The sequence below is a fragment of the Tasmannia lanceolata genome, unplaced genomic scaffold (genome assembly GCF_043159265.1).
Source record: "Tasmannia lanceolata isolate RefF3 unplaced genomic scaffold, GAP_Taslan_0.1 ptg000026l, whole genome shotgun sequence".
NCBI classification, from domain to species: domain Eukaryota; kingdom Viridiplantae; phylum Streptophyta; class Magnoliopsida; order Canellales; family Winteraceae; genus Tasmannia; species Tasmannia lanceolata.
In genome coordinates this window covers 1,168,096-1,189,248 of record NW_027518703.1, presented here as the reverse complement: position 1 = coordinate 1,189,248, position 21,153 = coordinate 1,168,096, and the positions used below count along the sequence as shown (strand labels likewise).

Genomic DNA, 21,153 nt, shown 5'->3' with positions numbered 1-21,153 from the left:
CCACTTGTTCGATGATCCGAATGGTTGTGACATCTTAGATAGACAATGCCCAAAAACCTGCCCCATTAGACAATCATAACCTTTCGATTGGTGGCCTAATAATCAATTAATAGAAAGAGTAAAATATACTAATGACTCACATTTAGGATCCGTTTGGTTGCACCAAAAATAGGGAAAATAAAAGTATGGTTGCCATTTACTATTCACATGACAGTCCCTTTCGGTAAGTCATTTTCGGCCACAAATTTTCCAAATGCAAGCCATTTTTTACCATTTCCTCCCAAATTAAGGAGGAAAATTAAAGTAAAGAAATAGGAATTTGTTTTTCTTCTACTTTTATATAACCTACAGCCAAAGGAACCTTGGGCCTGTTTGGTTGAAAGGAAAGATCTTTTCACATAAAAAGGCTTTTCTTAAAAAGCCTTATCCTCTCTATTGGTTTCCTTGTAAACTGCTTTGATTGTTTAGTTCAATGGATATGAAAAGGAGAGCTTCTTTTTTTTTTTTTTGTAGACTTTCTCCTGCTTGGGTGCTTATTACTGGGAAAATGAAACTGAATGTTTCATTCATATTCAATCATATACTATGATTAATAGGACCTATATATATGCCAATGAGTCACTTATTAATGGGACCTATATAGAGTCTAATGAAAAAAAAATGATGAACCCTACATCTGTGTATACTAATTAATCAGTGAGGCTAAGTTGGAGGGCCACCCTTTAATTTTTACTTCTTCAATTTAAAATTTTCTCCAAGTCAAATGACTAAAATATCCTTTTGAGGTTCTCATTCTCTCTTTTCTGTCATTTTTCTGAAGAAACAAACAAGCCATGACCAGAACCCTGTCAGACAGTGCCTTGTGAACTTATAGTACAGATCCATGCATGATATTGCAATAGCAATGGAGACTCAAATTGGAGACCACAAAAGGAAGAAAGAAGGAACCAAGGATCACACCAAATATTTTGCAAGGATGGGATTTGATTGTTCTTTACCGGGATGCCAATGACCAAAAGTTCAAGAGAAAAGATAGGGAGGCGGCGAACCAGCTGATAAAAGCCATGGCTGTAGCAGACTCAAACCTCGCGCAGTGATTCTGTGAGCATTCGCCGAGATCATTGCCAATGAGAACTGTGATGCCCGCGGATGCACAAGCGGCCGCAAATGTAAGGGTTGAAGTGATCTGCAGTACAAACAAATTAATCAAGTGGTCTGCAGTAAAAAAAACATGGAAATCACACACAAATTTTGTGGATTGCCAATTAATCCAGACTGATTGTCACCAAAAAAAAAAATTTTGAATGGCAGATATATTTATTGATAAAAAGGAAAAATCGAAGGAAGAAACAATCATGGTTTGAAATTTCGGTTTCGGCATAAATTTCGGACCTAGCCGAAATCCCGAAATTTCGGCAATTTCGGCTGAAATTTTGTAAAGGAATAAAAAATTAATATTTTGTTTGAAATTTCGCCGAAATTTCCGAAATTTTGTATGTTTTGGTAAATTCGGATTTCGGTCATTTCGGTGTCGGTGTTGACCGAGATCCGAAATTAACGATTTCGGTCAAAATTTCAAACCATGGAAACAATATACAAAAATAGAACCCCAAACTTCCCCAGAGATCACATAGGAGAAAGAGAACACATAGGATAAAGGAAGGCAATTCAAGGGGGGAGGAAGTCAAAAAGCTCCAATCTCTCCTTTGAAACCCCGGCGGCCTTGGCTAATTTATCGTCACAAGTTGTTTTAGCTTTCACATTAGGAGATAATATTTGCATTCCCCCCTATATTAGCAGCCCACCCTTGATTTTAAACCATTTTAATGGGTTGTTGATAGCTTGTTGAGAATTGAAACATGCAATGAGAAAATGTAAAATAAAAGAAAGCGCTGCCAATATTTAAACAGAATGAGAATATCAGCTCCTGTTCACATGGAATTGAATATCTTTACTTTTACATTCCCTACGGGGCCGTTTGGATATGCGGATTTTAGAATCCGGGATTTCTTCAAAATTGTAGCTAAGAGACAAGAGAAGATGCGAACCAGCAGTGGTTTTTGACTTCTCGCCCTTCTTTCCGACAGCAAGAGAGTAGCAGATCCTCCCATTTTTCCAGGTTTTAGAAATCTCGGGATGCAGGAGAGATTTCTAAAACCTGGTTTTCATACTGAAAATCCAAGAGATTTCTAAACCTGGTTTTTTTACAGCAAGAAACGCTGCCAGGACAGCATGCAGCAGCCTGATCATGAACCCTCTTTTACACTGTTTTCAAACTAAAAACCTGGATTCTAAAATTCGCGTATCCAAAAACAGCCCCTACAACTTTAAGGAAATCAAAGTTTTCTTTGCATGGTATTAAGAAAGCACTTTTCTTACCCCATCACCTATGGCAAAAAGGCTGACTATCTTGGAATTCCGCAAGCAACGCCTCACTAGAAGGGCATAAATATCCACAATGGCTAGAGACATGCTCCATAAGCTTTGCAAGGAGGCAGCCGCAACAAGGTAGCTGAACATCAAATACCAGAGCTTATTTTGTGTGGCATTTCAAAAATGCAATTATATGATTGAGTTCTCAACTGGGAACCTTTGTTTCTTCCAGATTCACGTAAACTATAAAACATGGGTAAATTATTATGTGTTGCAAATTAGATAAAATCTTTCAGAAACAAAAAGAAATGATACAAAAAAGATATATAGTCTCAAACAGGAACAAGGATAGTGGAGGCAATTGGAGAAACTTTCTCTCTGTTGGCAAAATCGGGAGAGTGAGCATCTCCCGATGGTTGATAGATTTGAGACGCAGAAATATCAATTAAAAGAGCAAACAGTAATTCTATGAATTAGTTGAAAAGATAACTACAGAGGTTCTAAGTTTGGAAGTTAAAGAAGAGCTTCTTTTAGAGTTTATTAGGTCACAGGTTTCTCTTTACGTTTGAGCTGAAAAAAAATGGGGTTGTGTTTAAAAATCAAGCAGTTCAAAAATTAGAAGAGGTCATATGGCTGTTACTTTTAAGAGTATTGTATTGTTGCTGTGGATTGTTGGTGAATGATCTTATATAGAGAGTTTAGAGACTAGAAGAAAGAGAAATGAAATCTATGGGTTTTTCTCTTATTTCTGTTCCGTTGGAGAGTATTGGTACTCGGTCTCAATCATCTTCTTCTTTGTGATTCTTCTTTTCACTCTTCTGTGTAATTTGTAGCTCAGTTCGTTTACCGTTGTGTCCTTGTTTCTATCGCACTTGCTAGTCTTCTGAATTTCCACTGCACTGATACTTGACTATTGAAAGTGTTAAAGTATAAAAGATTAATAACGCCTTTCTCCAATAGCTTAAGCTTTTGGAGAAGTTGGTTATCTAACATGGTATCAGAGCCAAAAGGTCTCGAGTTCAAACCTCCAGGATAGCCACATGCGATGGTCGGTCCAAAGTGGGACCACATGTGCCACGTGTTTGCCAAGTGAGCCACACCTGCGGGGGAGTGTTAAAGTTTAAAAAGATAAATAACGCCTTTCTCCAATCGCTTAAGCTTTTGGAGAAGTTGGTTATCTAACAGAAAGTAAGAAGCTTCTCTGTGCAAGTTAATTATGGTCCCCATTACTCCTTCCCTCTTTGAAGATTTGAAGCATCAATCCTCCATAAACTAGAATCATATCCAACTTAGTAGTTTCTAAATAATTCTCCTAAGAATCCTAATCAATAAACCTTCTAGTAACAGTCCCTGATGCAGGACAATACCTAATTTAGAGAGAATCCTACACTCCTAATGGGATTAAGACTTTAGGACAGTTTAGGGCTTACGTGGAAAACTAAAAGAACACTTAACAACTAACCTAGGGCTGAATTAACACCTAATTAATCTATGGACAGCAGTAATAATGAGACTTAAATAGCATGAATAATTATAAAAATTGTAATTAAGCATGAACTAAACCTTATAAAAATCAATCAAAGTGATAAGGATTCGTAAGATGAATTGATAATAGAAGGATTAGTCTGAAACTAGGCCTACACATGCAACCAATTAAAAGAACTAAAAGATAATGTAAAACCTATCAATTAGATGTAACAAAAGCATGAGAAGTTAATAATAATCAATGAAGAAAAACAAAAAAAATATCCAACAGCAGGAATTTGGTCAAAACAGTCCAAATTTAGGCCGGGGGTATTTGGTAATTTCTGCAAACTGGAAATTGAAGGAAACTGCTGTCTAGATCTTATGTAAGAGTTTAGGTAGGTAACAGAAAGGTAATTCTAGGGTTTAGGTTCTTACTTAATGGTAGGTTTAGGCTATGGATCTTTAAAAAGGGTTTTCAGGCTTGAAAATTGTGCGAATTTTCAATTGGCTGCAAAGGGGTTTAAAGCTATGGATCTTGGATGCTTTGGCCGAGGTTTAGTCCAAAATAAAGTCCTTCAAAGTTTCAAGATGAGATCTTAAACGATGTAGGAGATATTTGGATTTTGGGTTTTTGTATTTTTGTATTTTAGGGTTTAAGAACAAAAAAAAAACTGAAGAACTAAAGACTTACTTGTTTATGACTGATTTGAGAGGAGAATAGAAGTGAGAAGATGAGAGGGGGTTGAGAAGAATGGCTCCAAGTCACCATGAAGAGAAGAGAAGAAGAAGTCCAAGCCACAATAGCTCTCACAAATAAACGTCAATTCTGTTCAATATTCAAAAAGTCCCTTACATTGCTACTTTCATAAGATGTATTTATAAAATAAGAAACCCTAGAAGATAACTTAAAACCTAAGCAACTAATCTCGACCATTCATCTAATCCAAAGTAAACTAAATAAAGTTAAAACTTACTAAAAATAATAATCCCATAATGACCTATACCACTTCCTAAAAACACTCATAACTTGCTAAAAACATATCCAAATCATGTGATCTTGGGGTCATTAGATATGTAATTGAAAAACCTTTCTAATAATACAAAAAACACGCCAAACGGATGAGATTTGATGCCTAAAAAGTAGGCTACAAATAAAATGACGAAAATAGAAAGTAAATAATAAAAAAAGACGCCCATGTCTGTGGCCCATGTTAGAGTCCTCGCCATCAGTCCCGTCCACATCTACGCTTGTAAAACTTGAATCCGCGCCCATTGTTATGTCCCCATCAGCCCCAAAATAGAAATTACCCACATTAAATCAAACAACAAAAAGGCAACAATCGCAAAAATAGAAACACTTCTAAATTAACTACACTAATCTAAATTCAACTCTAAGGACTTTCCAACTAAAATAGAAACAAATAAACTTTCTCCACGTATATAACAAAACTCCTCCATGTGGGGCCAATGTGATGCAACCCAAAATGATAATAAGTCACTTGCGACTGTTTGACCAAAGTCAAAGCAGTTGGGAATGGAAAAAAATGCCCTTCTCCACCTTCGTCCTCCTTGCTCATATTCAATATGGTGTAGGTGGTGCATGTGGGCTCCACTTCAAAACACGTTTAAGAACCACCTTTCGAGCCTGTCTTTCCTCTTGTTTGTGGTCCCCATCAACATCATAAGCTCTAAATGCAGAGGTTGCCATTAAAAAGATCAGTCTTTACCCTTCTAGCCATTTTTGTTAACTATGTAGCTGTCTGTAACATTATTGCATGGAATCTTGTCAATAATCAAGCTTCTTACATGTATTGATCGCCTGCTCGATTCTATCACCCATCAACTGCTGCAAATATACAATGCTAATCGAATTTCCCATTCAGTTTGTGCCGCCCCACCAAGTCAAAAGAGTTTTACATTAATTTCCCAAACTCCACCTGAAACAATATTTTTCAAAGAAATTTCCTAGTATTTTGGTGCACCTTCCTCCCTCACCAATATCAAGGAAGACAGACAAAAGTTCAAGCCTATAAGGGAACGATTCATTCAATACAAACTGGTAGAAAGCCACCTTGTCAACCTGAAATTATTTACCAAGAAGCTTCCATCGGGTCTTGCCAATACCCAGAATGTTATACAGCTAACTTGTCGACCTGAAACTGTTTACAAATAACCTTCCATTTGGCCTTGCCAATCCCCAAAATGATTACCTTATAAAGACCCAAACAAAAATATTTACCCTTCAGATGCCCAAGTATATACACTTGCAGGCTTGGTAACACTGAATGGGTTGCACGCCAGTACTTAGATCTTTACCATTCCAAATAGCAGTCCTACGGTATTATCTAGACTGATTTAATAATGGTGAAAATTGTAACCTACTAACCTGTAACAAGAAACATCTTAATGAGGTGGCTCTAAAGGCCCATGAAAGGGCAGAAAATCCATATTTCATATGAAAAAGGACGAAGTTTGCATGGTGCAGAGGTGCATAATTATGGAAAATTGAATTGCTAAATGAAGCGGTTCGAAGGACAAAGGCAATCCACTGTCCAGACTCATAAAAGAAGTGAAAGAAGAAACAACATCCTCAAGTAGACGTAAAAGTCTATATGAAAAAGTATGCAATGATACAGGACCAAAACTAATGCAATCAGATACCAAATAAATTTGAATCCATTTACCCTTAGAAAGGAATTAGTGCTACAATTTTCCTTATATATATAGGCACAACCATGTTTAAATAATAGGCACGAACTCAACTTGTCCCATTTGCTTTGACCAGCTGTGAAAGGCTGCTGACAGTTTTTTGGGAATTGTAACACCTGGTTAAGCATATAGGACAAGGTGAGTTCGCACCTATTATCGAAACATGGTTGTGTTTATATTATTTGCCTATATATAATATTTTTTATTTTTTTTTGAATGATTATAGATAATATTATTTCTTCCAAAAAACTGTATAAAACTTCACAAACAACTGGATACACCCAAAAGTAACTCTGAGGGGAAAAATGAAGTTACTTTACAAACAACTGAATACATCCAAAAGAAATTCTGATGGGACAAATGAAGCTTTGTTGATGTAGAAAGTAAATAACTTTCTCAGCACCGGTTTCAAGCATAAAAACCAAAATGCATGTGTTCTTCACTATTAAAAGAACTTCTACTGTCAATAATCAAGAGTATACCATCACAGATCCCATAAAAAATATTTATAGAAAAGGCCAAACATTTATTCCTACTACAACTCCAATTTTTAAAAAGAAAAGGAAAAAAATCTATTTTCTGCACATTTCAATAAATCAAAGATGGCCCAAAAATCATGTCACGAAATCTATACATTATAAAATAACACCGGATGTATTATTAAAGTAAGGAGCTTGGAAAAAAAATATAGCTCATGCGCATGAACCTATGCCACATCACTCCCCCCAAAAAAAAAAAAAAAACCCGAACGCACGCACACATTTGAGCAATAGGACTCTACAGATATCTCTTTCCCCATCTTTACTAAAGGAAATGTTATCAGCACAGCACAACCATGTTTTTATAATTGCACAGATGCAGTTTTTTAATTGGCTTCTCAGAGCTTTTTGGGAATGGTACCAACCTTTGACAACTCTTTAAATAATAGAAGATAAGATGTTAAGATGTTTTTGTTCAAATATCAAAACATGGTTGTGCTGATAACATTTCCCTTTACTAATAGAAAATAAAAGTTTTCATTCCAAAACAGAGAAATGACTAACCAATGATTGACCAAATTGATCAAAAAGATTGAGTAAAAAACAATAAAAAGAAGACTAAAACATTTATATCTCCTACTTGACCATCGGGAAATGGTCACCAACAACCAAGCCAATCTGATCACTCCTCTAGCCAACCAATCATTCTTAAGATTTCCATTCCTTCCTATACCTATTGATTGAATACCAAATCAATAATCTCTAATAATAAAGGAAAATTTCTCTACACGATTGCATTCACCATATACATTCCCCCTATTATGAATTGATTTTGAAATGAAGCAACAAGTTGACTCCTAGCATTAGAGTTAGAGCTAACACTCCTACCTCGTTTGAACCCTTCACTCTTACCGGTCTAGAGAGAACCAGCCTAACATGTCCTTTGCGGCCTTTGATGATGCCCAACTACGGCTGCTTGCCTCGGATTCCAATGCTTGAGTCATCAAAATTCAACTTAAGTGCCCCATAAGGAGGAAGCCATTGTATCATAGCTCTCTCGACAGACACATGGCTATATCAATAATAGTGTTATGACCATAGTTTTTTTTATTGAATGGCAGTGTTATGACCGTAGTTAGCACAATGTATGACAACCAAAAAAACCCAAAAAAATGGGTCTAAAATGTCTGTAACTCAGAAAAATTAATAGAAAAAACATTAAAAAAAAGAAGGGCAAAAGAAAGGTGGGTGAAAAAATGGGCTTAAAACAGTGTCATCACATTAATAGAGCATGGTGCAAAAACTCATTTATATACATCCAAAATTTTAAAATACTTTTCAATACATGCCATCAAATTCTAAAACCCAAAACAATAACCCATATTCATCCACTCCTCGTCATATTTACAAACTAAATTATACATAAAAAATCAAATGTTTTCAGACCTATGGAATTGTCATGGAGTGTTTGCATGGACAAAAGGCAGTCAACGATGATTCTTCACCTGAGAAGAAGAAAGAAGCCAATTTTTCTTGTTCCTGTTATGTAGTTTGAACCTACTTATATATAATAGAATTAGGTTATTTATAAACAGAAACTACTTTGGATAATCTAACAAAGCTTGTTGATGTGATCCGAGCCGTTGGACTATTCTTTTTTCATTTTTGCACATGTTTCTACATCCAACACTAAATCTCAGTTCAAAACATCTTAAGAGTTTGCCCACGACCATATGGTGAGTATGAGAAACCCCTTATTTGCCCGATCTTAATGAATTCCATCAACAACAAGATTTCAATCAAATCATTCAAAAAAAAAAGATCTCAATCGATCTCCTTTCCAAAAAAAAAACCAAGAAGAAGATCTCAATCGAAAGGGAAATGAGAAAACGGAAAGGAACACAGCAAGGGAAGGAGAAAATAGATCTTGAGGAGTTAGACACCTTTTCACGCCGAAGTTCTTTTCAAAAGTTTTTTTCTCAAATGAATAAAAGGAAGTTTTATAACAATTATGAAGTTCTGGTGCACATATGTGTCCACACGTACTCTACTTTGCACACGCGTATACATGAGGGGCTCTCTCCACCCCTTCCCTCTAAGGAGAGAGAGAGAGAGAGAGAGAGAGAGAGAGAGAGAGACTTAGAGAGAGAGAGAGAGAGAGAGACCTAAGTGACACACTATTCAATAGACTGAAAAGGTGATCATGCTTCGCTGTCAGTCTACCCTATGAACAAGAACTAGTACATGGTCTCTCCCCGAGTCTCCTTCCTCGTCGCTCAGTCAATTGGTCGGCCCAAGGTCTTACTTCCAGTCAATTTAGACACTCGACAAGTTTTATAAAGTTATATTGAAAAAAAAAACAATACGTTAAGAAAAGGAAATAAAATGTAGATCTTGAACAATTTGTGAAGTTTTGCTAACCTTCAAAGGTCCTTCATCATATCACCATGAGAAGATTCATCGGAGGAGGCCCAAAATATTCTGTCTATTACAACTGATTGATATAACCACAACACCTATGCTTTTGCCTCCAAAGATTATATGAATTTGTTACTTTATTTAGATGATCCAAAATATAGTGATCAAACTCGCCTTCCATAAGGTTCTCTGATGTGACCCTAGGCTCTATAGGGAATTTTACTGAACACCTAAAAGGCAATAGATGAACTTACTTAAGGCATTTCGGGCAAGCGAAGACCCTTGCTATGGTCGAGCAGAGGTACTTTTGGCCGCGGTTAAAGCGTGATATAATCCAATCTGTGCGTCAGTTCAGGACGTTTTAGTCTTTCAAAGGCCAAGCCCAAAACACAGGTTTATATTCTCCGTTGCCGACTACTAGTAGACCTTGGGAGGATCTCAGAATGGACTTTGTCATAGGAACCGCTAGGAAGTTTGACTGTTTTTGTAGTAGTTGATATATTCTCCAAAATGTCACACTCTATTCCATGTCAAAAAAAGGTCCCCTCCATGCTCCACCTCCATATTCTACTATCTTGACTCACCCTCGTAATATAAGGTACCCCCTCAAGTAGCACCAACAATGTTGCTAGGGACCCTATTTCGTGCTCCTATCTGACCTCACTTTGCTTTCCTCTGCCCGTTGCTTCACTTCGTTCAGGCCTCCCATACGGTAGTCCCTTCACTCGGCTCCCACTCCCTGTCATAAGATTCTACCACCCTATTTCTAAATTTTTGCCACTTTAAACAAAAGCAAGTGTGATACCCTGAGGATAATATCATTGCACCACAGCCCACGGGTCCTCCCAAAATCTAACCTAATAACCCTTGCCCACTCTAAACATAACAAACATAATGCCTCTAGTGAAGGAACCCGCCATCCCACTAACCATCCTCCACCATGATCCTTTGGTTTTAGCAGCCCCTCTTGGTATCCCCCCCCCCCCCCCCCCCCCGGGCCAAAAAAAAAGATATATAGAGAGAGAGAGAGGAAAAAAACCAATCCCATACTTCTCAGCTATTACTCTTATTTTTGACAAAGGTAACAAATTTTATTTAGAAAACAAACCAGATTGCAAAGAAAAATCATTGGGCAATAAAGGCCTGATGTACATATATTTTCTAGACACTCCCAATTTCGCTAGCTTGTTGGAAAGGTTATCATTGAATCATTGACACTCCTAAATATGTGAGGGAAAACAATTCCCTGCCCTCTACTTAAGAATCTCATTGATGAATCGAGGCAGCGTCCATGGTTTGAGGTTACGCTCTTAGGTCCACGACAGCCAACGAGTCCAACTCCACATCCAATCTCTCATTCATCTAGATACCTCTTTGCTATTATATACTTCCACATCCAACCATCCTCTCCAAAAGTCTACAGCTATTTCCCAAAAACACTTGATTCATCAGTTCCAAGCTTCTAATTCTAGTGCTTCCCACCTTTAATCCTTGCAAACATCATACCATCTTACCAAGTCACATTTCATGTTTTCTTCTTCATCATTCCAACTGAGGTCCTAAACATGGTCAAGTTGTTGATTGCACTTAGTGTTGGATGGACATAAAGCACACCGACATGTTAGAGAGGTGATTTTATTGAAGCTATCTTCCTGCCAAATGAGAGAGTTCCTCTTTTCCACAGAAGCTTCTTTTCAAACTATTCCACAAATAAAGCACACAATGATGGTTTTCCACCACACAATGGGAGTTCTAAGGAAGTGCCATGCATCTTCATAGTGGTGATTAGTGAAGATCTAGAGATTCTATCTGCTGATGTTTTCTTCCCCCTTAGTTCCTTTCGTATTTTTTATCGTTATTTCAATTGTAAATCTTTCCAGGGACCACCTTGGTCTCTCTGTCTTTAATAAATCTATCTGCCATTTAAAAAAAAAAATGTTTTCGTTACACATGGCCTTGTAAGACGCATCTAAACTTGCTAGTGATTTGGCTCTCAAGTAACAGAACTTGGTCTCTCTAAATCAGGGGTTTTGATGACTCTTCTCAACCTACTCCTGTAGATCAACAATCTCTGCAGATCTCAAGTGGCTTCGTTTAACCATGCATCATTTTCACAACCATGTCTACTCGCACCTCTGCCATGACTAGGCATGACTTCATCAGGCTTCTCAAGGGCGTCATCCTCATCACAAATTTTAATTCCCAGCCCCACAAACATGCTAATTGGCTAATTGCAATGCTACCAACTAATGATAATGGAAAAAAATTCTCTCAAAAAGGTTCAGGCAAAACACCAAATAAAATCCAATTCTGAATGAAAAGGAGTTTCTCACTACATATCCCCCGTGACAAATATTTAATAGATCAATCGGGGAGTATGAAGAGGAGACAACAGCTCCACGATTGACTCCATCTTTTGGCAACGAGTCAGCATCCCCGTTCGCTTATCAAAAAACATGGTGGAAAGACACGTCAAGATCATCAATCTATGTTTTGTGGACACGGACACGAGTGTCGTGTGTCAACACGAACAAGAGTGTCGCGTGTCGACACGGACACGGAGTGTCAGACACGGCAAACCCCCAGACTTTAGAAATGGGGACACAGCTAAAATAGGAAGTATATGTAATCATGATTTGTGTATATGGATTCGTGTGTCCAGTTTCAATATGGATACGAGTTGTCCAAAATGAGGTAAACACAGTACTCAACAAAAAACAGAATGTCACACTTGACATGGTACAAAAGCATGTCCACACACCCACATTAAGTCTAACACTTCCAGCAATACAAGTAAAAGTGTCCAAAGGAGTGTGGACACACGTGTCATGTCGGACACGGTAGGACATGTGAGCCGGCAATACATTCGAAGTGTCGGCCAAATCATAGTCATCAATGCAATAATTGATCTCTTCGAAATATTCTGGGAACTGCCATGAGTACCCAACATTAGCTTAGATCAACTCGATGGCATTGCTAGAATCCCCTTAGATGATCTAATGAAAAATGAAGCATGCATGTGTTCTTGTGCCCACATTAGTTATTTACTTGATTTCACCACTGGTTGATGAATGGCGAGAAACAACAGACAAACAGCATAAAAACACAAAGTGATAGTCTAGCATATTCACACCATCTTTCATTTCTGCTACTGAGATGTCGAAAACCCAATTCAAATGTGTTTGGACAAAAAACTACATGGGCAATAAATCGCTTCCATAATTAAGTGATTGAGTGGTGGCAAAACCTCCTTTTTTTAGGTACAGTTAATCCAGTTAATCCAGCTCTCGAATTATCAGGAGCCAAATGAGATTTAAGAAAGGACGTATATCAACATCCACCTAAACAACTCAAAAGAACACCATGTGTGCAACATCTACCGACACTATGCAAAAACCAGTATTGAATACCAAGAGTTACAGTTTTAGTTTCGGCGAGGGTAAAAGGAACAGAAAAAAATCTGAATAGAATATTTCTAGTCCAAATTTTTTTATTCAAGGTCACAAAGGTGTATAACTGCAAAATTTAATAATACCCAGAAATAGCACAAAAATGAAGCAAGGGGCATTCACATTGGCACAGATCTATATCTATAAAGGAAATTAGATATAAAAATATGAATGGCTCTGGCCCTATCAGATGGCAGCTACCCACAAAGAGGGAGGGAAAGGGCGCCATCGTGGTAAACCAAATTTTAACCAAAATGCAGGAATTCCTTTATTCCTTTAACTATGAGAATAAATACATACTTTCCTCCCTCCATCGTGAGAAGCAAGACAATTGCCCCATAATTGTTGCCTACTAAATAAGGTCTATTAAACTAGGTAACTTAGAGTAAAACATAAAAGAAATAAATTCAAGTCACAAAAGATGCATAAGGAAATAAATCGAGTCACAATCCCTTGGTCTATTAACTTGGTTGCCACATGCCTGGAATCCTCAACAATGTCGCAAGCAAAAAAATGCACTTTTTGGTAACTTTGGAGTGTTTGGTTGCCAATTTAGCATCACAATCCCTGGAGACTACCAGACAAGATTCAAATGTAATTATTGCTTGTTTAGTAATGTGGCATCCATGTTCCCACTTTTACCTTCCTTGCCAAATTTATCAAAAATGGTAGAATTCTTCAAGGGAATTTTTGCTTTTTCTCTTTCTCTCTCTGCCTTCTCTTCCCTCTCTTCTCTTCTCTTTCTATATTGGTAATGAGCTCTATGAGGTTGGCTACTTATCACTATTCTACCGGTAAACCCTAGGTAAATCAAATGTTTGTCTCTTCCCTATTGACTACTTATACCACTAATCTACAACGTAACTACCTGTATCCAAACAGAGCCAAAAGATAATGTTGCCAGCTAATGCACGCGTGTAACAAAATACAAACAGGATATCATCTAAAAAAAAGGAAAAGAAAAGAAAAAATGCAAGGAATTGAGCTAGTGTGTCACCAGAAGGCAGTAACGGATGTGAAATCGCTGGCTGAAACCATGATGCAGAGAGCTACAACAGCAAAAATGAACTGAAGGAATCGTAAGACGAGGCCTCCAGGAGTACCAGGCATGCCTTGGATGTCCTTCATCCTCACTCTTGGTTCTTCATTCACGGCCACATCCGTGTGAGGAGGGGCTTCTACTGGATGCACAGAAGGATGGCTTGCATTCATAGCTTCAGTGATTTCAACTCATCGACTCATATCCATGGATTTTAATCAACATAAAACTCAGAAAAATACGAAACCACTAATTCAGAAACCCTATAATCTCTTGGAGAAAGGCTCGATTTCGAAAGAGCCTGGTTCAAAGCCCTAATTTTCAGAAAAAATGTCTACAAATCCAGAGGAATCAATCAACAGAGCTGAATTTCCATCCGACTCAACGGAGGAAAAATAGAAGTACAAATTCAGAAGCCTAATTTCATCGATGTATGGTTAAAAAAGCTCCCCAAGTAAGGGATTTAGTTATAAACCTCGAACAGGAGCCCTAATTACATGGATTCAAATCAAAACGATCAAAGCCCTAATTAAATGGATTTAGGTATGGAAAAGCTCAAATTCCATAAATTATCGAAGAAAGAAGGCAAAATCTTCGATTCGGAGGCCTAATTCAATAGAAAGATCTGCCTCTCGAGATCGATTTAAGTTTTACGGAAAGAAGAAAAGGATAACGGTACAGGGGGAGAGAGACTGCTGACTGGTCCAAATGGCACATTTTAGCGTTAGAGGAGCCAAATCACTAACTAGTACAAATGGCACATTTTAGCGTTAGTCGTATTTCCAGAGTCTACTGATATTGGCACTGCATGTTTTCATAATTGCACCAACTTGCCTTGTCATTTATTATTTACCCAGCTATCAGAGTTTATTATTTAACCCCTGCCACGTCGGCTGACGTCATTGACATGCTCCCTATAGACTCGAGTTCGAATCACCCAGGCTTACCCGATGCATGTGGTTTACGGGTGATTGCGTGCATCCGTAGGGATTAGTCCTGCCCTATACTTGTAGGGATACCCTATGTCACAAAAAACTGTTTATTATAATTCCCAAAAGGTTTTTCAAAAGCCAATTAATAAAGAAAAGAGAAGGTGAGTTAGTGCAATTATCGAAGGCTTTCTAAATCCCCCTCATTTCAAAGTTTCATTGAGGTTTGGCTTGTGTTATGCCCCATCACACCTTCCAATCACAAAGACAAAAACAACCTCCCTCGATAGACTTGTCTTTTTATTTTTTCATTTGCAACGTCATTTTCATTTCCACCGGAAGTAATGCAACTGAACGGAGTCTTGAGGAGAGTGGGATGAAAATGAAGTATTTTTTTGTCAACCTTCTATTGACCGTTCATGGTGTTGCTTCAAGAGTAGAACTTTAATTTTATACTAGGGGTGCAACTCGGGTTGTTTGCTGGGGAATTTGGGTTGAGCTTTTACCATAAAATTGATTCAAGTTCATTTTTTTTAGCAAATGCTCGACTCAACTTGACCCTAGTTACGCCCCTATTTTATACATTGTTGGGTGATGTGGTGAGGGAAATGGTCTACTTTTTTTTGCCTATGTAGGGATAATGTCCTAGTCAAAGTGGGTAGTTTTTTTACATTGGATACTAGCATATATCTCTCTCTCTCTCTCTCTCTCTCTCTCTCTCTCTCTCTCTCAGCCATAGCGAACCAAATCTGACTACAATTTGTGATTCTGGTCGCAACCAGATCTTGTCATTGTGCTCGACCTTCTTCCAAGAACATCACCACCTTATCTCTCCTAGCTAAAGACATTGTGATTGTAGGCCGGGCTCATCCAACACTAGCTAAACCCCACCTGTGCCACAGCAATGTGATTATGTGAATAGATCCGTTGGTTGGACCAGGCAAATAGTCCAACCAAAGCCCTCAATAGCACCTTACTCGGATGATCTAGGTCTTTGGTTCAACAAGCTTCTTTCATAGGTTCCATAGACAAAATCTAATTTTTTGGTTTTCATAGGCAAAAACAATGAAGAAAGACTTGATGGCTATAAACATGACAGAGAACATGACCTTGGATACGAGAGTGGAAGAAAATGATCCATGTAGACGAACCCAACTAGTGTCAGGATTAGACTTAGTCAATTTGAGCCGGGTTGATTCTGTCACCTTCTTCATGAAAAATTTCTAAAGGATTCATCAGCCGACCCCAAGTAGTTCGGGACAAAGGTTTAGTTGAGTTGAGTAGATGGTTCTTTATCTCGAGCATGAGAAACCTGTTTGGCATGGGACACGCCGCTTAAGTCAACCCCATGATGCTCTACATGTTCATCTTTCAGGATTACAGATATGTGTCCCCATGCGGCACCCTAGAGTTTATCATCATTTGTGAATCCCGATGGTACATATTTGTTCTGTTCTTGCGCGTGAGAGAGAGGCGAATATAAACTGTGGAAAAGACTTTACGGGATTTCATTTGGAAGATAGGGATGAAAGTGTAACTGATCGATAACTTGGTCAATTCCACAGCTTTTTTACGTTTCTTGAATCGACCTCACTTCCTTGTCTTTTGCGCACGTGTCACAGCATAAGAGTTCATCTTTATCTTCCAAACGAAATCCTATTTTCCTAACAGCCATTACAAGAGGTTTTATAGAGTAGGGATGTAATTTTATAAAAGAGTGTAGTTCATGTGTTTTACAAGGACCACCATGTAAGAACCCCCAAAAATTGTCTCCTATAATGTGATACTTAAAATGGGACAAGCATCCATATAATAATGCCATTTAAAGATTATGATATGTAAAAAAAGAATTTATAGCATATTCTATATCCTATTAAAGTCTTAATTATCATTTCAACGAAATGTGGTTTCTTCCACAACCGGCTTTCGGCTTGTTTGTTGTATTATTCTACATTTGAGTTGACCATGCCATTTTCTATTATGAATCTCAGCTGTTCACAATTTGCGAACAGAAGATTTGAGTGCAAGTAAAGGTTAGACCACCTCTTTATATTTCCCAAGGGCATGTGTTGCTATAATGAATTTTGTTTCCTGTAATATTAGCTTTACCCAATGGTGAGGAACAGTGGAAGAAGGATAGATACTAGAGGGACTGACCGATTGATTGAGGAGAGGATAAGAAGAGCCTAAAAAATAAGGAAATAAAATTATTCACCCCAAATTTGATTGATTTTCGGGTAAACTACTTAAAACCTCCTAAATCAAAACATGATTAGCTTTTAAAGTTTTTCCTCTACCTAGTTTACCCTTTATTTTATTTTAGAGGAAGTCTAAACTGAAGGGAGCCTTTGCAGAAAAGAGGTGAAAGGGCTCTCCTAGTGGCTACACATCACCGTCATGCATTAACAACGGCTGAAAAGTCAAACATGATGGTGATGTGCAGCCAATGAGGGAGCTCTTTCACCTCTTTTTTAGCAAGGGCTCCCTTCAGTTTAGACTTCCTCTTTATTTTATTACCCTTGGTTAAAAGATAATGTAAAAATCCCTACAGTCTCTCTCTCATCTCCCAGTACCATCCCCTACATTTCTCTTCTATTTATTTTTTGGTAACTCTCTCCCCTCTCAATTAAATACACCATCATATCATTCTTGGCCCACATGCTATGCAGATACGGGTGTAAAATAATGGGCCCCACATGAAGATGAGGCTGGTGGGACACCATTTTTCCTCATGTTTTAATCAGTGGGTCCAATATTCTACACCTTATTTTCATGTGGGGGCCACAATTTTTAACCCTCATGTTTTGATATAGCAGGGCCCACCACATATAACCAAGCCCATGAATTTGGTGGGACCAACCATTTTGTACCTCTCGGTGGGCTCACGCGCAGACACTATGTAAAATCTCTGGTCAGAACCCTGACACAAGTGTGTCTTCGTACGGTTTCTCGTTTGTTCTTCTCTTTACTCTTCTTCAACGACCTATCTACGAAGCCAAGGTTTTTCCTCTTTCCTTGTCCATTTTTTTCCCCTTTTCCGTACTTTCTGTAGATTCTCTTTGAATTTCGTCTATATCCTCTCTAAGCTTGTTCCAATTTCTAATTTCTTTTTTCTCTGCTGAGATGATATGATTTTTGATCTGTATGAGAGCTCTTATTTTCCATCTCTGCTTCTTTTTTTAATCTTATATGCAAATCTTTCTGAATTTGATATGATTATTTACAAATGATGGCTATAAGAGTTTTGGATATGATATAGTTCATGGGTTTTTTAATCTCATATTTTCACTAATGATGTTTTTATTCATTAGTGAAAATATGTACTGTCAAACAACCAATTACTCCAAAAGCTTAAGCAACTGGATATGGCGTTATTTAATCTTTTATACTTTAACACACCCCTTCACATATGGCCGTTGGCCTAGCGCATGTTGCCCCTCTTTTGGGTTGGCCATTAAATGTGGATTTTTAATATCAAGGAGTTTTGAACCCAAAGCCTTTGCTTTGATACCATGTAAAAGAACCAATTACTCCAAAAGCTTAAGCCATTGGATATGGAGTTATTTAATCTTTTATACTTTAACATATACCTCCAATGATGTTGGAAAAAATAGGTAGGATATAACGGATCAGGGTACTGTTGTGAACAAAGAAATCAAATGATAGAAGAGAAAGAGAACTAGGCAAGGCAAGCCGAAATTTTCTCTTATAGACTTTATTTCCCCACTTATGCAGGTGGCTACAAGGAAATAAGTCCTGAGGATACAATGCCTACGCCAAGAACAATGGGCTGCACCCCTAGTTCAAGGCAACCAGTATGTCCGTACTTAGTGAAAAAACAGAAGAAGAGTGTAAAAGAACAGTAAAACACAAGAGTGGAAATATCAAATCTTAAAATCGGAAATTGCTATGGGTGAAGTGTCTAAAACCTGGGTCATTAAGCATCTTTTATAGAACTCTAAATGCAACCCCCCAAGTGTCCCTTGAGACACTCCTTGGGCGGTTGGTGCAACGTCATCGACCGTTGGGTTATGACCGTTGTCACCCCTTTGTTTTAAACGAGTTATGACCGTTGAGAACCAACGGTAAAACCCATTGCAAAAAACCGTAAAGTTTAAGTTTAATTTGAAGATACACGACCACAACGGTCATCTCGTCTCCTTCCTTAATCTTTTGATTGATTTATTTATTTATTTATTTCTTATATATATATATATATATATAATATAAACTATTCCCTAGGCTAGCCTTATAGGCTTAGCCATGAGGCCTCTTATGTGAGGACTTGTGTGAAGGGAAGAGAGGTAATGGCCCATATTTATAACCCTCATTCTCTCTCAAAACTTTCACCAAGTCGATGTGGGACTAAAAAGTCCCAAGTGCTTCCTTTTTTTTTTACTTTTCTCCACTCTTTGGTCTTTTATAATTTTTTATTATTTGGTTTTAGCAATAGTCAAAGTTATTTTTTCTTCACTCTAAAAAGTACTCCTTTTAATTATTTTAAAAATATACCAACAATCCCCCACTATTTTTTTAAAAAGAAAATAAAAATAAATAAAAAAATTCCAAGTCAATATATCAAGTAGAACTGAACTTGCCACTGCAACTAAGAAGAGAACATCTTCTCAGTTGAAGTTTTGTAGGACAGTTACGATATTCAATATACTGTGGCCACTGGTTCACGCGGCGGTCGCGCTTTCTATTTACGTAGGTCATGCGCTTACCTCGTTTCGCAAGTGCTCTAGGAATATAACAGATTAGTCCATAGGAAGCGACCCTGACTTCCTCACTTGAATAGGCAGACTTATCAAGGGTGCTTTCGCAACAACTTATTCACCCCCACTAGATCTATAAGCCTGTTAAGAACTTTAAAAATTCAGCCTCACCGAACGTTGCGAAAGTAATCAGTGGATTTACCTCAGGAATGGGACTTTTAATAAGAGTCATCTCTAATACTGTTATAGAGTTTAATGCGCCGGAAATATAGCCTCTTGCTAAATTTCTCAAGAGACACCACTTAGTTGAAATCCTTTGAATTCCTAATGTGAAGAGTGATCGCATACCATTCTGTATTTGAAAAAACTTTCACCATTAGAGAGTAGGCTCTCACTCAGATGTCCCACTTACTGGTAATAACCCCATTCCCCTCGATGTTTGACATATTCGATTTCTATGTAATACTTTAGTAAGAGGGTCTGCGAGCATTTGATTTGTTGGAAGATATTCCAACAACACCTTTCCTTTCTTTACTAATTTTCGAATATGATGATGTCTCATTGAGATATGTCTTGATTCGCTTGTAAAGCGTTTATTAGTCGCAAAATATATTGCTGACTTATTATCACAATATAATGTAAATGGTTGTATTGATTTTTCAAGGAATGGTATATTCCTTAACAATCGTCTCAGCCATATAACATCTTTACCTACTTGAGACATAGAAATGTACTCTGATTCCATGGAAGACATAGCAATACACTTTTGTTTCTTTGATGACCAAGAAACAACTCCATCACCCAAAGTAAACAACCATCCACTAGTAGATTTATAATCCTTACCAGATATCCAATTTGCATCACTATAACATTCAAGAATAGAAGGAGTACCACAATACTGTAATCCATAATTTATTGTACCCTTCAGATATCTTAATACTCTAAATATTTCATTCCAATGCTCAGAGTTAGGATTACTAGTAAATCTACTTAAATTACTTACAGCATATGCTATATCGGGTCTAGCACATGTCATTGCATACATTAGACTTCCAATAACTTTAGCATATTCAGGTTGATTAACAGGTTTACCATTAATCTTCTCTAACTTTTTATTAAAGTCAAAAGGTATTCCATTTGGTTCACAATCAAAACAATTAAATTTTCTTAACACTTTCTCTATGTAATGAGATTGTGTTAAAATAATTTTTCTACTTTCTCTCATTACCTTAATTCCCAAGATCACATTTATAGGACCCAAGTCCTTAATCTCAAATTCTTGGCAAATGTACTGTTTGGTTTCATTTATTAATTCAATATTTGAAGCAAAGATTAATAAATCATCAACATAAAGAGTTATAACAATAAATGAAATACCAATACCTTTAGTAAACATGCAACTTTCTACTTTATTACTCTTAAAACCAAACTTCTTAATTTCTTGTTTGAATTTCTTATTCCATTGTCTAGGTGCTTGTTTTAGACCGTATAATGATTTGTTCAATTTACAAACCTTATTCTCTTGTCCAATTTCAACATAACCCTCATGTTGATCAATATATATATATATATTTC

The 21,153-nt window shown here is 37.3% G+C and overlaps 2 protein-coding genes across 2 annotated transcripts in view; one reads left to right on the top strand and one right to left on the bottom strand.

Moving 5' to 3' along the window:
• Positions 1–697: 697 nt before the first annotated feature.
• On the bottom strand, positions 698–14,660 carry LOC143858652 (CASP-like protein 5A2). The gene is made up of 3 exons (XM_077369353.1): positions 13,893–14,660; positions 2,380–2,512; positions 698–1,186 (listed from the first exon to the last, which is right to left on the bottom strand). Exons 1-3 carry the CDS (start codon positions 14,105–14,107, stop codon positions 995–997), a joined length of 540 nt encoding a protein of 179 aa, XP_077225468.1. The 5' UTR covers positions 14,108–14,660; the 3' UTR covers positions 698–994.
• A 3,048-nt stretch (positions 14,661–17,708) lies between these two features.
• LOC143858601 (uncharacterized) overlaps positions 17,709–21,153 on the top strand; it is a 49,854-nt gene continuing 46,409 nt past the window's right edge. Inside the window, exon 1 of the mRNA XM_077369288.1 lies at positions 17,709–17,863. The gene's annotated coding sequence lies outside the window, so the exon portion shown is untranslated. The remainder of the gene's footprint in view (positions 17,864–21,153) is intronic.